This window comes from Sinocyclocheilus rhinocerous, unplaced genomic scaffold, assembly GCF_001515625.1.
Source record: "Sinocyclocheilus rhinocerous isolate Xijiao unplaced genomic scaffold, SAMN03320098_v1.1 scaffold1879, whole genome shotgun sequence".
Lineage (NCBI taxonomy): Eukaryota > Metazoa > Chordata > Actinopteri > Cypriniformes > Cyprinidae > Sinocyclocheilus > Sinocyclocheilus rhinocerous.
Window position 1 is genome coordinate 135709 of NW_015632718.1, and position 22500 is coordinate 158208.

The 22500-nt window shown below is 35.2% G+C and overlaps 1 protein-coding gene across 1 annotated transcript in view; it reads right to left on the reverse strand.

The window, feature by feature from the left end:
• Positions 1-7631: 7631 nt before the first annotated feature.
• LOC107742799 (lysine-specific demethylase 4B-like) overlaps positions 7632-22500 on the reverse strand; it is a 62314-nt gene continuing 47445 nt past the window's right edge. The window contains exons 15-22 of the mRNA XM_016555841.1: positions 19865-19941; positions 19625-19680; positions 19392-19500; positions 14497-14682; positions 14257-14424; positions 12604-12723; positions 10666-10758; positions 7632-9059 (exon numbers count right to left, since the gene is read on the reverse strand). Coding sequence (XP_016411327.1) covers positions 8718-9059; positions 10666-10758; positions 12604-12723; positions 14257-14424; positions 14497-14682; positions 19392-19500; positions 19625-19680; positions 19865-19941 — 1151 coding nt within the window. The 3' untranslated portion in view covers positions 7632-8717. The remainder of the gene's footprint in view (positions 9060-10665; positions 10759-12603; positions 12724-14256; positions 14425-14496; positions 14683-19391; positions 19501-19624; positions 19681-19864; positions 19942-22500) is intronic.

Genomic DNA, 22500 nt, shown 5'->3' on the forward strand with positions numbered 1-22500 from the left:
ATTTGTTGCTAGGTGCTTTTGGAAGAAAAAGTTGCTAGGGTAGTCTGAAAAGTTGCTAACTTTTGCAACAAAATTGCTAAGTTGGCAACACTGTTCGCAGGTCGACGTCACACAAAACTCCGCCCCCTCTCTCGCGAACTGTCAGAAGGATACAGAACAAGAGCAACAACAGAACGGAGTATCACAAAAACTACCTAAACACTGAAAAAAATAACCCAAAAAAAGGCTCAACCCAGCATTTGGTTAAAAAAAATAACCCAGGATTTTTTTAGAGTGAAGGAGGGGTTTGGAAAGATGAATCTTTGAAGAAACTGTTGAGAAAAAAATGTAAATTTAAATGCATATTATAAGAAAATGAAAGTGTTTTTTGACCTTGCATGCGTGTACACCTGTTGTTGGGGGCGCCCAAAACCAAATTATGAACCTTTCAAATAGCATAATAGGGGCACTTTAAAATGTTCAGTGAAAATTTAGAAATAACATTTTTAGAATTTAATTGAAACATTCGCAAATGTATCTATCTGTCTATATAGCTGTTTAAGATTCATTAGCTATGGCTAAACTAGTTGATCCGAACTGGCCCTGGTGCATCATGGGTCAAATATCACTCATTCTCTCATTTGCTTTCAGTGTCTTTCTGGCGGGAAGCTGAACACCTGGCGAAGGCTAATCCTGTGTATGCAAGAACAATTACGGCTAATCTCCTGCAGTCTGCTTTGAGCGCAAAACTAAATTAAATGAACGCTGAGTTTATGGAGTTTGTCTTTTCTCTCTATGCAGCCTATCTTTTGAAGGTCACAATCAAAAGATGACACACTTGTGCATGCTAGCTGGCGAGCCATGATTTGCTACGTGCTATTGCTAGTAAATCTAGATCATATAGATAGTGTTTTTGGTTCATTTATAGGAAGAGAAAGACATTTAGTACGTCTGCTAAAAGTTTCATCAACTTTGATGACCTCGAAGCTAATGCTAACAGAGATCACAAAACTCTCATTTTTATTTCATGGGTCTGTCGAGGCTTTTCACAGGTTAAAGGCTAATTGTATCTGAAATTAGGTTTTAAGCAGCAGAATTATTAGAGGTCGGAGGACACGGTCCTTCCACAGCTGATCTGAGACCAATTTCCTCTCTCTATTATAACTCCAGTCAAAAATAGCCAGATGTCTGTGGAGAAAAAAAGTTTCTCGTCCAGCTAGATGAAGGAATTAGCTGTTAGCTAAAAAGTAGCTTAAACATATTTTACTTAAAGACTTCTTTTAGGGTTTTGTGTTAGTTGCTGTAATTATCTTAATATATAAACAGAACAAATGGCCTCATAGCTAGCAAATGTTCACGTTTGTGTGTGTGTGTGTGTGAGAGAGACTAGCCATTTCAGAGACGCTAATAAATAGAGCCGAGCTCGGCGTATCACAACCCTCATCCACTTCTGGACTAATGGAGCGTTTAGGAGCTTTTGGAGGAGAGGAGCGATTAGCTTGTCGTCCCTGACTGGACAAAGATGCTTCATTAGCATGCCAGTAACTCACAATGCTGTTTTTCATTAAAATTAAGAGGACGGCTTATACGTCTTTCTCTCGCCGCCTGTCAAGCACACACACAAACTCCACAGACAAGACATTTGTATTCAAACAGCGACTGAAAACAACTTTCAAACTGTGCTTACGTTCATAATATTGCATACTACCTACATAAGTACAATTTCTGTAGTGTCTATCATTAAAATAACCATACCTATTTTTGAAATGATAACTGGACACCACTCGAATGTTTAGCATACAGTAAATTTAACAAACTAAATGTTTAAATGCATACTATTAAAAATATATATATTTTTTATAAGTACATATTGTAAACAGCACACTGTACAGCAATGCTGTACACTGTATTTTTTAAAAACAGGTAAGTAAATGTTTGGTATGCTAAACACTGCATGCTACACATTTATGTGCTAATGCGTAAAACAACAAATTATACAAATTGAATGTTAAAACACTAAGTGTGCTAAATGTTTATATGGTAAATACACAGATTTTTGCATCTTTAATGCATATTTTTGCTCAAATCTAAATTTTTAGTTTTAACAAATAATTAGTAAAAAAAAACATACAAAATCTTAATAGAAATAAAATAAAATAAAAAAGGTGCACCTTTAATCCATTTTCGTGCAAAAAAAATTTTTCAATTTGTGAAAGTTTTAACAAATACTGAGGCAAAAAAAAAGATCTTAAAAAATAATAAAATTCTAATAAAACTAAATCTAAAACATGCATCTTTAGTCAATTTTTGTGGAAAAAATTCTCAACTTTTGGAATTTTAACATAAGGAGTCAAAAAATTATATTAAAAATAATAATAGAATTTAAATAAAACTCTAATCTTTAATCCATTTTTTAGCAAAACTGTCAACTTTTGGATGTTTCAACAAATAATGAATCAAAAATGATGTTAAAATTCCTAATAGAATTAAAATAAAACTATTAATCCAAAACATGCATCTTCAATCCATTTTTGTGCAAAAAAAAATTCTCAACTTTTGGAAGTTTTAATGAATAATGGTTTTAAAATAATAACAACAACAATAATAGAATTAAATAGAATTAGTTTAACATAATTAAAATAAAACTACAATAATAGAATTAAATAGAATTAGTTAAATATAATTAAAATAAAACTACAAATCCAAAATGTCCATGTCCAACAATCTAGTTTTTGTTCACCACATATGAGTCACCAAGGCCGTTCATTTCCTGTCACATGACAGGTGATCTCAGCTTGGCCAGCACTAAATTCTCCTTTAGTATTTCACTGCCCTGATCTGTAATATCAAAGCAGGCCTTGCCTTTCTCTAAATGCATTTTAATATCTGTAATTGCGAATCTGGCACGATCCCAACGCCCTGTTCTGGACGTAACGACATGAGTGGAATATCAATGCGGGCTGCTCCTGAGAGAGAGACAGACGGGTCAGAGCGACGCTGTCACTTGCAGCTCCGTTGCGCTGGCAGAATTTGTCTTAGGCGGCGTCAGTCCAGTGCCTGTAATTAGGGGGGAGCGCGTTCACATCAAACGGCCCTGCCGCAGCGATGGGGTCACCGGGGGGGTCACGCAGAAACCCGCTCTCAACACGACAGGCCCCGTTTCATCTGCTGACTTCAAAACAACTTTCAGCAGCATCAAAGACAGAGATCGAGATGCTGATCACGTCTAACAGCACAGATAGAAAAAAAGAGCAAGACGGATAGAGGGAGTGAAGGAGATAGATAGATAGATAGATATCTGTGACAAAGAATCACAAATGACAGAGACATCTATGTATGTCAGAATACACAGGATACACTTACATACATACATACATAAACTATATATATATATACAGCGGCTAAGTGGCTTTATAATTTTTTATTTTTTTTAAAGCCAAGTATAGGCTTATTAAGCATGCAGGGTTCTATACACTTATTTTTTTATTTATATATATTTCTAGCACTTGTACATGCATTTACACTACACCTACAAATTGCATAAATAATGCTATGAGAATAATGTTTTAAATATAAAGTTGATATAAAGAAATATGAAATGGTAGGGTAAAAAATAGATTTTATTTAATACTTTTAAATATGAAACAAAAATTGCCAGTAGGTGGCGGCAAGCCACAATCTTAATAAGCGAGTTGCTGAGTCATTTATTCAATCGATTCTTTCGGAGCGGCTGATTCAATCAAGAGTGAAGAAAGTAGGTGCATCCAAAATCGCATACTTATGCACTATACTATGACATTTTGTAGTATAAACAGTGCGAGTAGTGTGTTCACTCTCAAAATTCCAAATAGAAAAAGTGCACTTTAAATACCCGGATGATGCACTTAACCGAAAAAATGAAGTGTCGAATGTTGGACACTTCATGCATAGATATGTATAGGTAGATGCGACAGCTCCACAGCGGAACCATAAATATGTAAGGATTGTGGCATCTTCGAATATTCATTGATTATTATGGTGAATGACGTCAAGTTGACCATTCCAATATGGCGGACGGCTTACGTATAGCGGCCCATAGAAACAATTGCTAATGAGGCATCTACGTATACTATGACGTCATGCACTCAATTGTCACAGCTTTAATTATGTAGCGAGGGGGGAGGGGCTATCAGACTCCATTTATGAATGACAAAATAACCTTATATAATTCATACACTACATGGTTGAGTACATAGCGCATAAGTACATAGTGTATGAGTGCCTAGTAGGGATGTGCCCGAATAGTGAATCCGAATTTGGAAAGGCACAGAAAACGAATAACGTGTTCTACGGAGCCACTAAAGGGACATGGTTAGCCGCTTGCTAGTGGTAGCCTGTTACATTACAGTACATACAATTTCAATTACCACATAAATAGAGTAAGGAGAGATGACTGATAGGACGATGGCGAATGATGTGCAGATCCTGAGCACCACTGACAAAAATCTAATCTTGTGAAATGTGTGGTAAGTACTGCTGCTCCACAGTATACACAGAGTACGTGTGAACGTGAATCTCGAAAGTGAAAGTAAAAAGTGAGCACGCATTCAAAAGCTATTTCAGTGCTCCCACATATTAATAGAGGCTTCCTGATGCCCGCAATTTATATACAGTATAATTACTCAACGATATACTTGTGAGAGAAAGCACTGAAATATTTTTTTTTCCTCCCATCTCGTATTTATTCCCTTTAGGGCTTCCGTAGAACACGTTATTCGTTTTCTGTGCCTTTCCGAATTCGGATTCACTATTCGGGCACATCCCTAGTGCATAGTGTATAGTGCAGGGGTGTCAAACTCAATTCCTGGAGGGCTGGATCCCTGCAGAATTTAGGTTCAACCCTAATTAAACACACCTGATCCAACTAATCAAGTCATTCAGGCTTATTTGAAAACTACATGCTATGTGTGTTGGAGCAGGGTTGGAACAAAACTCTGCAGGGCTCCGGCCCTCCAGGAATTGAGTTTGACACCCCTGGTATAGTGCGTCATTTGGGACGTAGCTAGTGTTTTCATGAATGAATCAGTGAATCATTGACTCACCCGATTTGTTCAAACACTCATTCATTAAGCAAACACCGCTTAACATGGCTTTGTTTGGAAACATTTTTGTTTAGCGAAACAGAGCAAAACAGACAATATTGAGGCTTATTTGAAAACTACATGCTATGTGTGTTGGAGCAGGGTTGGAACAAAACTCTGCAGGGCTCCGGCCCTCCAGGAATTGAGTTTGACACCCCTGGTATAGTGCGTCATTTGGGACGTAGCTAGTGTTTTCATGAATGAATCAGTGAATCATTGACTCACCCGATTTGTTCAAACACTCATTCATTAAGCAAACACCGCTTAACATGGCTTTGTTTGGAAACATTTTTGTTTAGCGAAACAGAGCAAAACAGACAATATTGTCTCTACAATTTAAATCTCTTAATACTTCTTCATTGAATTGTTGAAACATGCAGTTTGAACTCATTAATAGAAGTTAATAAAATTAACGCCATTTTTTTCCCTACAGATTTTTGGTTGTGTTTTAACTTTTCGTTAACAATTCGTTGAAATGAATTAAACTCTAACTGAATGTGCATGACTCTCAGTGCCTCTCATGAATCATGTCTTGTCCTCAGAACGAGTCTATTTATTCAAAGCGCTTTCATAAGACACTACTTCTGTCTTTAGCAGCGGCTTTATTTCCCGCGTCCTGTTCTATTATGATGCATGTTTGATACGTGTCACGCTCGGGTGAGTTAACGTCATCCACGCTTACTAACTAAAGAGGATATGCAGCAGGTAATGAGCGCATGTGTCAATTCACATCTCTTCAGTTCGGCAGCTGCGTCTCGAAATATCTCAGAGCGTAAGAGGATTCATAACTTTATGAATGGAGTTTGTGTGCGAGTGTCACGGCGGCGTGCGCGGTGCATTATGGGATCTACAGTGGCGCCAAACAAATCCTGACTGACATTTCATTTTCAATTAGCCTATATTTTAAAAGCCTAATTGGTTTTTAATCCGATAAAGCCACATTAAGAGCGGCTAAATGTCAATGAGGCTTCGATTTGACAAAACAACTCTCAGCCAGATTAATCTTCTTACCTCGGAGATTCATGGTATTTTTCATAATGGTTTATTTTTAATGGCGCTGGTCTCCAAAAAGCTTTTAATCTGTTTGAATGGGATCATTTGAAATGAATAAACAATTTACTGACCTCTGAACTTCAGAAAATGACTTTTCAGAAAGCAATTTATAAAAACGCCACATTTTCAAGAGCAAAAGCTTGTTATAGGCCAATTGATTTCCATGACCTTTACAGTTGTTTGTGATTACTGCATAAGGTTTTGAAGAACCATTTAGATTACATTTGGGGAAATCAACTAATTTGTGAACTGGTTCAACTGATTCATTAAAAAGAACTAATTTAAAAGAATAATTATACAAATTGTATACAAGAGCAAAAAGAATAAATTCAAAAGAATACTACAAACTGTATACAAGAGCAAAACCTAGCCAAATACACACACACACACACACACACATTTTATTTAATGATAATTATTACTACATTCATTCAAGTATTTTTTTTCTGTATTATTTAAACCAGGTTTTTCATGGCTTTCCCAGACAAATAAACACAGTCAAATACAAAGCACAGTTTCACTTCACATTTTATTAGAATCTTTCCTAGTACTTCTGCACAGATAAACATTTGCCATCATCAGTATGCAAGCTGTGGTGGGTTATTTCATTAAACCTGCCTTTCATGACGTTTCTGTTAATGCAAAGCAGAAACCCCAGGACCAGAAGAGTACAAATGCCATCAACACACTGCACGTCTACTGTCAGAGCGGCTGTAGGCATTACTGGCGGGTGGAAAACAACAAAAGGTGATGAGACGAGAACAGTGGTTGTCACATTAAAAGGAAGGGGAGAGGATGCGCTTGCGAAGTTCAAACCTCAGTACGCACTTCCTCCCTAAAGATTCGTTATCTTAGAGGTGTAATTCAGATGTTCTTATAAAAAAAAACAGTCAAAATCAAAGCGGGAGGAATAATAGTATGAAAAAGGGAAAAAAATCATGTTGTACGAGAACATTTTTTTTTTTTAAGAATTACATTTTCTGCAATTATTTTTGAAAATAATGCAATAAAAATGAATGCAATTAATCATTTTCGAAATGTCTATTAAATGACACAACTTCATTTGTTGGCATTTCCTTTCATTAATTTACTTTTAATTAATTTACAATTCTCCAAAATCTATGGCATGCTAAAGCAAGTGAATGACTATTCACATCTGAAAATGTGATGTGGCTCTTTCAGTTTAATGAATGAGGTGAAGCGAGGGATTGTGGGAAGGGTCGGAAGAGTGCGGCATCCCTCAAGGCTATGTACGGGGTCTGTTTTGACTTCAGTCTATAACGACAATCATGTCTGTAAAGGTCTTATCCGAGTGTTTGTTTCCAAATTAATCTAGGGTGCACTGGATCAAATTCTCAGTGCTATTTGGATGATGAATCCGCAAGTACCGGTGAAGGAGGCGTGCCGATTGATAATCGCTCAAGTCAGAAGACGAAACAACAAGGATGGGCAAACAACAAAAAGGAGAAAACAAATCCGAAGCGACAACCAGACCCTTTATTTGAATGTGACATGGCATTTGATAAGACTAGAAGTTACACTGAAGAAAATTTTTCCAATTTGTGAGCAGGACGTCTAGTATGTACACCTCATTGTGGGTCACGTGACCCGGATCGCCCCTCAGTAGTCTAAGACTTCTATAGCACCTTGAGAAGGCAGATTGCGTATCTGTTTAACATCACCTATGACTATACGTTTTAAATGTACGCCACTTCAACCTCTTGAATAAAAATGATAAATTCAACTTTTTTTTTTTCATCTTTCGACATTGTGTTGCAAAGACTCACCAAAATAAAAATCAATAAAAATAATAATCATAACAACAATGGTAATCATAATAAAAAACAGACAAGGTGAATAGTATTCAATATCAACGTCTACCAAGTATGCTACAAAAACAAATCATCTGGTGCTGAAAAACCTTTTATCGTAGATTATAGAAGAATACATGAACCCGCGCAAATCTATCGTAACACAGTTGTGTACGGTAACTGAAAACTGTAGCTTCTGATGCTGCCATAATTGATTTTCTTTATACAAGTATTAAATCTATATGTGACAAAAGACATTTAAATACTTATTAAATCCCATGAGCCCAGCTAAAACTCTTCCTGTGACCCCCCCCCCGAACACTTGAGTACAGAGAAAAATACCTGAAACTGTACAGATATAGACTGTCTATGTGATCTGTGACCGGGTAGCATGTTTTGGCTTGAGTTAGAAAAATATTTAGCACTCGTTAGAGAAAAAAAATCAGGTATAAAGTAAACAGCACATACAGTGAATGATTATCCCATCTGAAAATGTATGGCGGCTCTTTCCGTTTAGTGAAAGAACCGGCGCGAGGGATCGTGGAAAGGGTCGGAAGAGTGAGGCATCCCCCAAGGCTATGTACTGGGTCCGTTTCGGCTTCAGTCTATAATGACACGCATGTGTCCCACGCGCACCGTTCATGGGTGGGAGACTCGGATTAGCACGACAGCGAATAAATGAAACAAAGACATGCAGTAGATGAATTTAAAGTCTGTATGTGTTGACGAATAGCTGGTAGCGCAAAGTGGCACTTCAATACATCGGCTCAACACCTTGTTCCTCTTCTGAAGGAAAGTCTGAGTTGAGGAGAGACTCCATGTAGGCTACGTAGCTGGAGCTATGGGTGTAACTCTCGCTGGGTTCCGGGGCAGAAAGTGTGAGTGCTGAAACAGGAAGTGAGGTGGGGGGAGGCAGGCAGGGGGCAGAGCTGGTGTTTGGAGTAATACTAGCGGGCAGGAAAGCGGTGACTATTTCTGGAGGTTGTGCCGAGGGCTCAATGGCTAGTATTGGTGGCGGTGTCGGCAGACGTGGACGTTTCGCGGCCAGAGGTTCATCTGACGGTTGCACCTGAGGTTGCTGTTGGTTCACAGTTGCCTGTTGAAAAGGAAAAAAAAAAGACAATTATCATTTAGTGATGTCAATCAGAGCTCTCCAAATGGGCTCCAACTAGGGGTGGACTGATACCATTTTTTTCCGATAACAGCGTAGTTTTTTTTTAATTAGTGTAGAATTTCCAATGTATGTTGACCTGATCATCACTTTTTTTGTGAGTTAAACACAATCTACTAAATACAGGCAACTTCATTTTAAAGAAAGATAACAAATTAAAAAATATATAATCATAATCTATGACAAAAATACTATTATAAACTAGGTTAGTGAATAATTCAGCAGCAAAAGTTACTCTAGAAAAATCATGAGTGCACAATAATTTTCATAAAATCTAAACATTTAGTGAAAAAAAACATTATTTAATGGGGAACAATTAAAAGTGTAGGACTAAATCTGGTAAAATGTTACACATTGCTCTTTGTATTTTTTTTAAATACATTAATGAAAAACAAGTAAATATATTTATATATAAATATATAATATAAAATTAAAAGACATTTCTTTTAAATGTATAGCACAGTAATGAGGCAGCAACATATGATAGATCGGACAGAACAAGAAAAGCTATTAATAATCTTTCATTGTGCAAAAATATTACAATATGAAAGGCTCCAATACGGAGCGGCACAAATCTCTTATGCTCATCCCGTGCGCTGAATGATGCGCTTGAAGCTAGGCTTGTCATGATAACTTTTTGTTGTGCGATATATTGCCCCAGAAATAATTGCGATAAGTGATATTATTGTCATTTTAAAAACCATTTTATGCCACTGAATATATAATCATAATATAACAACATAATAATGCAAGAAGGCCTACACACTTCCAAATGACAACAAACCTTTAATTTTTAAGAATATTTAGATCATGGAAAATACGAGAAGCTGCAAAAGACACAGATGCAAATGGAATGTACAAAACATGATGACATTAATTTTTAATTAAATATAATGGGCGATATATTGCTTCACCAAAAATTATTGGGGTCATGTACATATATTGCGCGATAAGTCGATATATTGATTATTGCGACAGGCCTACTTGAAGCAACACAGAGTCACAGTGCCCAGCACTTTGCATAGAAAAGTTCAAAGCACAAAGAGAAGAGATATTGATGCATAGTGTATTATATCTGTGCGATAGTTTGAGCCTTTTCTTTGAACAGTTTTAAATTTCAGTTAAAAAGAAAGCATACTCTGCTTTCTTTTTTCCATACTCCTCCAGACCTGGAAATTACTTAAATCAAATTCCATACCGTTCCAAACTGAACCCTGAATATTGGATTAGGATCGGTCTCGTCTGACCGCTACCCGATTCGGCAGAAAATGGCAGCATCGGAGCCGATACCGATAATCAGATCGGCACACCTTCAGCTCCAACTGCACTGTTAGCTTGATAAACCTTCAGCTCCAACTGCACTGTTAGCTTGATAAACCTTCAGCTCCAACTGCACTGTTAGCTTGATAAACCTTCTAGTTTGACAAACACGAAAGCCATAAAGTGTTAAACCTGCACTTTGACTTCACGTTGATGAATTCTCTGTGCAGAAACATACAGTACTTGGCCTGAAGCAAATAAAAGCGCTTACCAGACGAGACATGACCCTCTTGGGCAGCTCATGGTCCAGAGAGTGAATCTCGCTGCGCTTCAGTAAGATCTGCGTCTCGTCCTGAAACTCCACCTGGAAGGAAATACAGTTTAGACGCCTTGGATCCTTTTCTTGGAACCACTTTTTTAAAAACGATCCAAATTTAGAAAAACTACTAGCATCGTTTCGGTTTGCTCAGCAGCCATCTTACTAACATTCTTGGGAAACAATTTTCCAGTTATACATGTAGAAAATAGAAATGCAAAAAAACTGCTAAAAATCTGTTAACTGTTGTTAACTAAATTAAAAAGCAATTATATATATTATTCCATATTTAAATATTTATAAAATATCAACACTCAATTATATATGTGTAAAATATTTAAATCCAAATGAATTATTATTTAATTTATAATTATATATTAATAAATATATATAATAATATTTATAATATATATATTGTTTATTTTAATAGAAAATAATAATTATATAAAATAATATGAAATGACACACATACACACACATATATATATATATATATATACACACACACATTAAGCGTATAGTCATATATATATATATATATATAATATTACAATTATATTATTTATTATAAAATGTAGGGCACATGTCCTGACAATACATTAATCTACAATAATTTACTTCTGTAATGTTGTTAATAGAGCTGTAAAAACTGCATTTAACCTGAAATATTCCTTTATTTTTGATCGGAAGAACATCCAACAACAACATAAGTTGCAAACTTTCAACCAGTCTGAAATCAACACCCTATTCCAGATCAATTCCCAACGGCTTCAAGACCTGTCAGACTTACAGGCATCCAGTTACAGATCGCCCGCGGCGGGTGGGAGAGCGTTTGGTGCGTCTAGCAAAGGTAAAAGTGACGTCATGAAAGCTATCGGCGCTTGTTACGAGAGCCATGACTCACACGGATCTAATAAATAATAGAGTCTTGTGGAGGAGGAGAGAATCAAGAAGTTCGTTAATGCTGACAGAGGAGTCTCTCAAGAGCTCAGCCGAGCAATGAAACACTGTGTGTGTGTTTGGGTTTTAATGAGAAAGAATCTGACGTGAAGCAAAACTAGTTCATTCAATGTGTCAAACAATGTATTACCACAGTTTGGTAAGCCAAAAAAACGGAAAAAAGCATGTTCGATTTAGCTTTCTGGTAGTTTTCTGAGTCACTTTTCCATCAAAATGTGACCCAAATGTAAAGAAAAACATCGGCCCGTCGCTGCACAAGAACGCACAAGCACTTCCTGTGAGGAGCAGCGCATGTACGTGAAATAGCAGATGAATGGCGGTCTACTCTCGCCGCCTGTGGTCCATCACACCTCATAAACTTCATCTACAGACTCCATAAATCCCCCATGCGCCACATCATCCTAGTTTTCTCATTTTCCCATTAATCTCGCCTCCCTTCCACTCAACATGTCAGCGGCTCCGCTGTGTACGAGGAAAGCAAACTTTGCACCAAATGTGGGACTCCTGAAAGACTCGGATAAGATGGGGAATCACAAGGAAGTTGAAGTTGAAAGATCAAAAAATCAGATGTCATTGAGGCGCTCTCCTGATCTGAATTATATACAAGTAAAATAAACACTATACTCAACATAATTACAAATTATTTTATTAAATACTGTTCTAGTAATTGAAGTACCCAAAACTGAATAATTTCTGACAGAATAATTAAAAAGATCCGCTTCATAAGAGTCACTGATTCACAGATTGAACAACTCTGGTCACGCTGTACGTTTATTTGTTTGCTGTTTGAAGACGTGTTGCACTTTGCAACATCCATTTAATATCCATTCAAAAAGTAGTTTGGCTTGAAACAGATTACCAAACCAAGTCTTAAAAGAGTCATAAAATGGGGGATAAACAAACACAAATAAAACTGAAAGACATCACAGTTACCTGGTAGTATCGGTGGACGTGTTCCTTGACGTAAGACGCATTGAGAACTCGTCCATCGATTGTCTTGACCACCACGAGTTCGCCCAGTTCTGGAGGGCCGTTCCTCAGGCAGTCGTGACTCTGAGACAGAGAAATCAAAAAGATGATGGATCAAACGGACAGTTGTAGCTCTAAAATCTGATTGGATGAGCCAAAAGGCAACCATAACAAGCTACAGTTAGATTTCGACCAATCAGCATCCAGGACCAGAGCTAAGCATTTTCCGAGGCAATAAGCCACAAGAGGCTGTACATTACAACGGTTTTATCATGACTAAGATGGTTTCAGCTACTAAAAGCTCCAAAATCTGACTGGATGAGCCAAATTAATGTGCTAAAAACAATTGGCAACCATAACAAGCTACAGTTGGATTACAATCAATCTAGATTTCAACCAATCAGCATCCAGGACCTGCCTTTTAGACAGCAATAAGCCACAAGATGACATACGTTACAGTTTTATTATTTTTTTTTTTCATGATTAAGGAGGTTTTAGCAACCAAAATCTCTAGAATCTGGTTGGATGAGTCAAATGAATGCGCCAAAGTGTGGAAGCCCGTTTTCGCCACTGAATACAAAAAAAAAAAAGAGTGTGACTGTTTATCTCACAATTCTGACTTTCTCTCGCAATTCAGACTGTTTTCCTCGCAATTGTGAGTTTATCTCTCGCAATTCTGCTTTTTTTCCTAGCAGTTCTAACTTTTTTCTCCGAATTGCTAATTTATATCTTGCAATTCTGAATTTTTCTCACAATTGTGAGTTTATATCTCACAATTCTGACTTTTTTCTCCCCAACTGCGTGTTTATTTCAAGCATTTCTAACTTTTTTCCTCGCAGTTCTATCTTTTTCTCAAAGTTGCACATTTATATCGCTATTCTGATTTTTTCCTCACAATTTTGACTTCTTTCTCCCCAACTGCAAGTTTATATCGCACAATTCAGACTTTTTTCTTCGCAGTTCTATCTTTTTCTCAGAGTTGCGAATTTTTATCATGCTATTCTGATTTTTTCCTCACAATTTGGACTTTTTTCTTGCAATTGAAAGTTTATATATCGCAATTTGGACTTTTTTCCTCGCAATTGCGAGTATATATCACAGTTCTGACCTTCTCTCGCAATTCTGACTTTTTTTTCTCCCCAACTGCCAGTTTATATCACACAATTCTGACTTTTTTCCTCGCAGTTCTAACTTTTTTCTCGGAATTTATATCCCGCAACTCTGACTTTTTTTCTCCGAATTGTGACAAACTCACAACAGCATGTAATAAAGTCAGAATTGCGCAGATATAAACTCACAATTCTGAGAAATTAAGTCAGAATTGTGATATATATAAGCTTTTTCTGAGTTTACGCATTTTGAGTATCTCGCAATTCGGAGAAAAAGTCAGAATTATGAGTTTATATCACATTCTGAGCAAAAAAAGTCTGAATTGTGAGACGGTAACTTGCCACTTGGCAACCATGAAAAAAAAAAAAAAATTCTAGATTTCCAACAGGATCCAGGACTGTGCATTTTATAACGCAATATACCACAAGAGGCTGTATGTTACAGTGCTTTTACTAAACTAAAAACCACTGTAAATCCCTAAAAAGTGACTATTTGTTGGCGTCTCACCAGCAGGTTCTCTGGGAAGATGTTATCACAGTAGGAGCCGTCGTCAAAGTTGACCTCATAGTAGTTTTGCGTGCCAATGCCGGTGATGGTGCAGCGGTAGAACCAACCGTTGCTGCTCCTGCCGATGACCTCCTGACCCAACGACAGCTCGCGCGAGCCGCTTTTAACCTGCGGCGGAGGCAAACCGTCAGTTTGAGGATCACCGTGTGCATTAAGATCCCTTCTATAGCGGCTACGCACCTTCTGATTGGTCTTTTTGTGTTTGTGGCAGGTGACGGACACCACGTACGGCCAATCGGCCGGCTTCATGACGACTCCGGCGAGGAGGGCGCAGGTGACGTGGAAGGATGTGGAGCAGTTGTCCAACGAGCACTGGATACACGCGCCGAAGATCTGCTTGGTCGTCTTGTGGCAGTAGACGCACTTCTGCAAATCGTAACGAGGAAATGTCAACAAGAAACATGAATTACAGCCTTTGCAACATGTCAAATTTCCAGGATACTCAATGACAAAGTGTCATTTTTATCCATTTAAAGGGCCTACTGGAAATTGGAGCCGAAGCCGAATGGGAGTTCAATGCAATATAGCTATTAGGCTGATGGTAAACAGCTAAAAAAAGAACGTCATTTCAGAAGCCTTTTATAATAAAACATTTATTAATGTGTGAACTAAAATAAAACATCCAAAATGTTCAAAAGGACAGTTAATTTTAGAAAAGTATTAAAACCCCCCTGAAAGAAACAACATAAGAATGAACCAAAAAAAAAAGGCAAAAAACAACAAAAAAATGGAATAAACAAACAGAAACAGGGAGAACAAAGCAATGAATTAGCGAGAAAAAAACAAAACTAAAATATTAACTAATTCAAAAGCAGAAGCCAAAACAAGAACAAAATGAAAGAAAACAGACAGCATAAGAAACTAAGAATGAAAGAAAAAACACAAACAAAAGAACAGACTAAAGAAATAGAAACAGAAAGAACAAACAAATAAAAAAACTAATGAAAACAACGAATGAAAAGAAAAAAATAGAGATGAATGAAAACAAAAGTAGAAAAGGAAACAAAATAAAAGAAACAAAGGAAAACAAACAGCAAAAGAAACAAAAAAATAAAGACAAAGCACATGCAAAAGAATTAAAGAACGGAGTAAAGAAATAGAAAAACAAACAAAAATAGTATTTGAATAAATGAAAACAAAAGTAGAGAAGGAAAAAACGAAACAAATAGAAACAAAAGAAAACAAGAGAGAAAAAATGAAAACAAAAGCAGAAAAGAAACGGACTAAAATAAACCGAAACAAAAATAGAGAAAAGAATGAATGAAAGAAACAAAGAATGAAAGAAAACAACAAACACATATATAAATGAATGAAAACAAAAGTGGAGAAGAAACAAAACAAAAGAAAAAAAATAGAGAAAAGATTGTAGGAAAACAAAAGTAGAAGGGAAACGAACTAAAAGAAAGGAACAAAAAAATGGAGAAAAGAAACAATGAACAAATTAAATAAAAATGAATAAAAAAACAGCAAAAGAAACGAAGGAAGGAAACAACATGAAAAATTATGAAAAAACAAAATAAAGAAAAACAAAAAACACATAAGTACGAATGAACATAAAAGTAGAAAGGAAACAGTAAAACAAAACAAAGAAACAAAAAAGAGAAAAGAATGAAACAAAACGAATGCAAGAACAAAACTAAAGAGAACAAAGTAAAAGAAACAAATAATGAAAGAAAAAGCATAAACGATAGAATAAAATAACAAACAAATGTAGAAAACGAACGAACTGAAGAAAAAAACTGAACAAAAAAAAAATAGAGAAAAGAATGAAGGACAGAAATAGTGAAAGAAAGTCAAGAAACAAATTAAGATTGAACAAAAACAAACAAAAGTCCAAATGAAATTAAAAAAACAAGAAACAAAAGAGAACAGAAACAACAACACAAACAAACACCAAACAAATGAATAAGAACGAACGAAACACTAGACACTTAGTAATAAGATATTAAATGAGAAAAAGTGATTTTACGCATCAGAAAAAGGGCGTTTCACACCAGAATGTGGCCTGAGTTTGCGAAGTCAATGCTAAGCAGCTATTTGGCTTTTGGCTAACATTATTTTCACGTGTCAGCTGAAAACGAAAGTCATTTCAAGAGCGCAGCAGCAGCAGCTCCGATGAAAGATTACAAAGATGAACATTTACTAATAAAGTGAACACAAACAGTCTTACGCAGAAATTAGGGCTGAGTTTGTGGCACGAGAGTGCATTTGAAAATAAAAGCAGTTGATATTTTAGCGTTTTTTTTTTCGAATATCCTCTCAAATGGAAACATTTTGTGTCCGTTCATCCCCGTCTCTCTCCTCTTCTCCTGCGTTTCCGCATAAATCGCCTCCAAACGCACACACATACACACACACACAGATATCGACAGGAATAAAAATTCTTTATTAAATTGTCAATACTTCATTTCAGCCTCCTGTGGCCAAGCGGCCGTAATGTACGACGGCCTTTCGATGAGGCGCCGGCTCTGAAATATTTCATCGGCCGGTGAAAGCCTCTGATTTATCATTCGCCAGGGATTGATCGCAAGACAGGCCAACGGACAAGAGAAGGGAAAAAAATATACGTGATTTATGAGCATCGAGCTCTCAGTTATTCATTCATACATCAAGAGCCGGCAGATAAAGCGGCCTCCTTTTAATCTACAATACGACGCTGTTTCTTGTTCTAGAGTGAAACTAAATGTTTGGTGTTCATTCGTTATTGCACTGATTTCCAGCAAACCTGGGTTTTTCCGCTTGCTAATGGCGAATGGTAGCGCAAGTCAGCTGTATGAACAGTACGAGAGGTTTATGAGTCTCGCCGAAGCACATTTTTCATGTCATCATGTGCTGAAGCTGCTCTGGGTTGTGTATTTGTCGGCACAAATGCATTGAACAGCGTTCAGACACGCGGCGGAGGAGGAGAAACCTGCCTATATAATCAATGCAGCTCATTTAGCACAGTGAGGAACGACACCTGATTATTCAGCCATTGCACATAATTAATAATGCATCATATCCTCTGAGAAAGAGAGAGGGAGAATGACAGAGAAACGACAAAACATGAAAATACAAATGAAAGAAAAAACAGTAAAGAAAGAGTGAAAGAACATAAAAGGCAAAAGAAAGAAACTAAATAATGAACAAAAAATAAAAAATAAAATAATGAATGAGAGAAAAATGAACGAATTGATGAAAACAGACTAAAGTAGAAGCCAAAAAGAAAAAAATATGAATGAAAGAATTAGAATAATGAATAAAACAAGTGAGAAATTAAAGAACGAATGAAAAAAATGAATGAATGAAAGAAAGACAAAAGCAAGAAACAAACGTGAAAGAACAAAAGAAATTAAGCAAAACAATTAACTAAAACCTGAAGGAAAAAAAAATACCATGAAAGAATGGAAAGAACAAAACGAAAGAAATAATGAAAGAAACAAGCACACAAACAAAAGAAAAACAAACAGAAAAAACAAACAAAAACTTAAGTAGAAAATAAAATTAAACTTGAATAAAAAAAGAAAAAAAAATGTGAAAGAAAAAGAAAAGCACAAACAAAAGAACAAATAAATAGATAAAATAAAGAGAAACAAATTAGAAAAGAAATAAAGCACAAATGAAAGAATAAAAAAAATGATGGAAAGAAACAGAAACAGTGAATGAAAAGAAATAAAAGAATGAATGAAAAATTAACAAAGAAACTGTAAGTAACCAAGTATAAAAATACCAACAAAAGAACAAAAAGAATGAAACAATCAAAGAAAAAAAAAACAAAGAAAAGGCCATTAAGTAAAAGAATAAACAAATGAAAGCGAAGTGAAAACAATACAAAATTAAATTAATTAAATTAAAGTAAAAAGAACAAACGAAATAAAGAAATCATTAAAGAGAAAAAAACAAGAAGCAAACAACAAAAAAATGAATGCACATATGAAAGAACGGAAGAAACAGAGAACAAAAAAGAATGAACGAAAAATGTACTAAAAAAACTAAAACTAAAACAAAAGTAAAGTAAAAAAACAAAAGAATGAAAAAATTAAAACAAAGAAAAACCAAATAAAAGGAATGAAAAACAAATGAAACAAAGAATTAACAAAACAAATCAAAAGCACAAATGAAACGGAAACAAACGAGTGAAAAATTTACAAATGAACAAAAATGGGGAAAAAAACAGCAAAAAGAGAAAAACAATGTAAGAAAAACACAAGAAATGAAAAACACAATGAAACAAACTAATTAGAAATGAACAAAAAAACAAAAGCACAAATGAAACAGAACAAACAAATGAACGAGCGAAAAATTTACGAACTAAAATGAAAAAAGTAAAAAAAAAAAAGAACAAAACAGCGAAAAAGAAAAACAATGCTAGAAAAAACAAATGAAAGGAATGAAAAACAAAAATGAAACAAACTAATTAGTAATAAACAAAAAAAAAACAAAAGCACAAATGGAACGGAACAAACAATTGAACGAGCGAAAAATTTACGAACTAAAATGAAAAAAGTAAAAAAAAAAAAGAAAAAAACAGCGAAAAAGAAAAACAATGCTAGAAAAAAACAAATGAAAGGAATGAAAAACAAAAATGAAAAACTAATTAGTAATAAACAAAAAAAAACAAAAGCACAAATGGAACGGAACAAACAAATGAATGATAAAAAAAATTTACGAACTAAAAGTAAAAAAAAAAAAGAACAAAACAGCGAAAAAGAAAAACAACGTAAGAAAAAACAAATAAAAAGAATGAAAAACAAAAATGAAACAAACTAATCAGTAATGAAAAAAAAAAAGCACAAATGAAACAGAACAAACTAACGAAACGTTTACGAATGAACTAAAACAAAAAATAAAAAACGAAAGAAAAAAAATTTAAAAAGTAAGAAAAATAAACTAAGCTACAATATGAACAAAAAAATAAAGAACGAAAGGGAAAAGCAATAAACAAAAGCACAAACACAAAAATGTAAAAGACGACCATCTACAACAGAACAAATCAAAGGAGGCGCAAACGAGTGAATGAACAAACAGAGAAATCTCCATTTTAAAACATTATGCGGTAAAACAACGAGGAGGAGTGTGGTTTCATCCTGACTTACCAGACTCTTCCTGGTGTCGGGGACGGCCGTCACGTCCACAGGCTCTCGCTCCACAGCGTTAACGAAACGAGCCTCGGCCACAGCGACGGCGCAGATCACGTGAACCCACCTGCGGACGGGACACCAAACGCATGGTTACTGCAGAGCTCGTTTGATAAACATGCATGAACAGATGCCGCGGATCTCCTCGTAATTAACATGCGATATGAGAGAAAGAGTTTGAGATATTAGACCTGTCATCTGTGGTTTTCTTCAAAGCTCCTCCTCTTAAACTGCACAAACAGCAGGCCTGCGACGAATAAACAAGTCGAATGAACACAATCATGAACACAACGGTTTAACGCAACAGTAAATGTGCCATATAGAGGTTCAACGTTCACATTTCTGCTCAAGACTTGCATGTGAACAGTCATTTTTAATATCAATGATTTTAACTGATCCATGTTCGCGTGAAAGCTATTTGCGATACTTACGGCTGTCCATTCGGCCGCAGTGCACCGAGAACACATCCAGCCCTCCTGTTTCGTGTTGGGATTGACGCCGTAACAACCTGACGGAAACCAGAACAGAAACTTAGCTGTCTATGAACCAAACTGATAAATGTACGTTCGTATTTAATTATTTATTAAACAGACTGTGTACGTTATTTACAAAGATAAACAGTTTCTGTAATTTCCATCGAAAACAACTTTGATTTGACAAAAATGAACGAAGAATGAAAGAAAAATAAGAAAGGAAGAACGAACAAAACGAAACAACAAAAAAAAAAAAAGCTAAAAAAGTAAAAATGTAAAATGAAAAAATTTAAAACAAAAGTAAGCGACACAGAAAATGTAATTACTAAAAGAAACGAAAAATGAAGGAAAAAGTAAATGAAAAAAAAACAAAAGATATAGAACAAACGAATGAGCGAAAAAAGTAAAAACTAAAATATTTTAAATATATTGTGTACGATTCAATAGTTAAATGTTTTTTCCGTGAAAAAAACGTTAAAACTTTAAAATCTTAAAACTTTCTAAAAAAAAAAAAAAAGTTTAATGAACAAGAAACAGAACGAACTGAACAAGCGAAAAATTTACGAACTAAAACAAACAAAAAAACACAAAAATAACGAAATGATTTTACAACATAAGAAACACAATCGAAAGGACAATAAGAAAAACAAATGACAGAACAAAATGAAATAATAAACAAAAACAAAGAATGAAGAAAAAAGGCCCAATGTAAGAATTAAAGAACAAAATAAATAGATACAGAAAGAACAAAAAATGAATGAAGATAACAAAAGTAAAAAAACAAACAAACGGAATTAAAATACATTCAAATGTATTGTGTACGATTCCATAAAAAATATAATACAATTTAAAAAAACAGATTTTGTAATTTTTTTAAACTTTCTTAAAACGTTTAATGATAAAAATGAACAAAATGAATGAAACAAGATGAAATACAATAAGAATGAATAAAAGAAAATATAAAAAAAGAAAACAAACAACGGAGCAAAAAACTAACAAATTAATTAAAACAAAAGTAGAACCTAAACAGAACAAAACAAATAAAACGCAAACAAAAAACTAAGAATAAGAACAAACAAAAGCTTAAAAATTAAAGAATACAAAAAAGAATAAACAAACAAATTAACGAAAAATAGTAAAAACAAACAAAACTAAAATATATTAAACAAACTGTTTATGATTCACTAGTGTACGTTATTTAAAAAAAACACTTTTTGTAATTTTCCATTAAAAAAACAACTTTATCCACCTATGTTTAATACGAAAAGAATGAAAAGATGAAAGAAAATGAGCAAAAAAACTAACAAGATCATTAAAACAAAATCAAACGAACAAACAAACGAATTAATGAAAAAACAAAAGGAAAAACAAACAAAACTAAAACATATTAAACATATTGTGTATGATTCACTAATGTATGTTACATAAAAAAAAATAATGTAGGCGGGGACAAATAATACTTTTTACAAAAACAATTAAATCACAATTAATAAAATCCTGAATATTGAGTTGGAAACACATTGTTACTCAAGCTAAACATGTCTCAAGGCCGTTTCAAGTCATTAATCGTTAAAAATATTTAAAATTTTTGGTAACACTTTAGAACTACGACTTTTCCCTCAATACATTCCTAATTTGCTGCTTATTAATAGTTAGTAAGATAGTTGTTAAGTTTAGGTATTGGGGAGGATTAGGGATGTAGAATAAGGCATTATTATTCCATGGTCTGTCTGAATACTGGATTCTGATTGGCTGGCAGGTATGCAGTAAAACAGTTTAATGCACAGTTAGTTCCAAGTCAGTTTAATCACCGTTCTATATTAATGCGCTGCTTTAATTGATGCACTCTAACCAACACACATCACTCGCGCACGCACGCTAAAATCCTTTAATGCACGGCTAGCCGTTGATTATCCCTTACATATGTGCTTAATTAGTAATAATAAATGGCTAATGTTCTAGTAATATGCATGCTAATAAGAAACTAGTTAAGAGACTCTAAAATAAAGTGTTACCACATTTGTTTATTTTTCAGCCAATTAAACAAGCTAAACAGGAACAGCGGCGCATCGGAGTCCAGCCGGAGCCGGAGTGGAGGACGGGATACAAACACGGTCTCTGGGCATTATTTTATTATGCCACATGCGCACATGTTCAGGTGAGTTCAAGCGTACGGGCGCTTAGGAAAAACCCAAAATAGCATGGAGAAATGAGGAGGCAAAGAAAGCGTCGACTAACAAGCTGTCTTTCACTTCACGGCCCCTTTTTCAAGCCTTTGGAAAGCAAACAAGCTGGAGATGCTGTTGTTGTTACTCTTTGTTTTTTTTCCACCTGGAATGGTTCATTTGGGTCGGTGGCTCGCTGTCGCCTCTGTAAGAGGAATCTGAGCGTTTAAAACACCTCCGGGGAGCCGCGGGATCTGCTTTCAGCGGGAAACTCACGGCATGGAGACAGTAAATGACAGTGATAAGCCACTTGACGTCAAAATGTAGTGGTTTTACCATAGTAAAGGTGTTTTGATACAGTAAAATCTCTATCACATTTGGCCTTGAGCGGTTTATTAGTTATATTAAACCAAGTTAAGAGTAAAATGA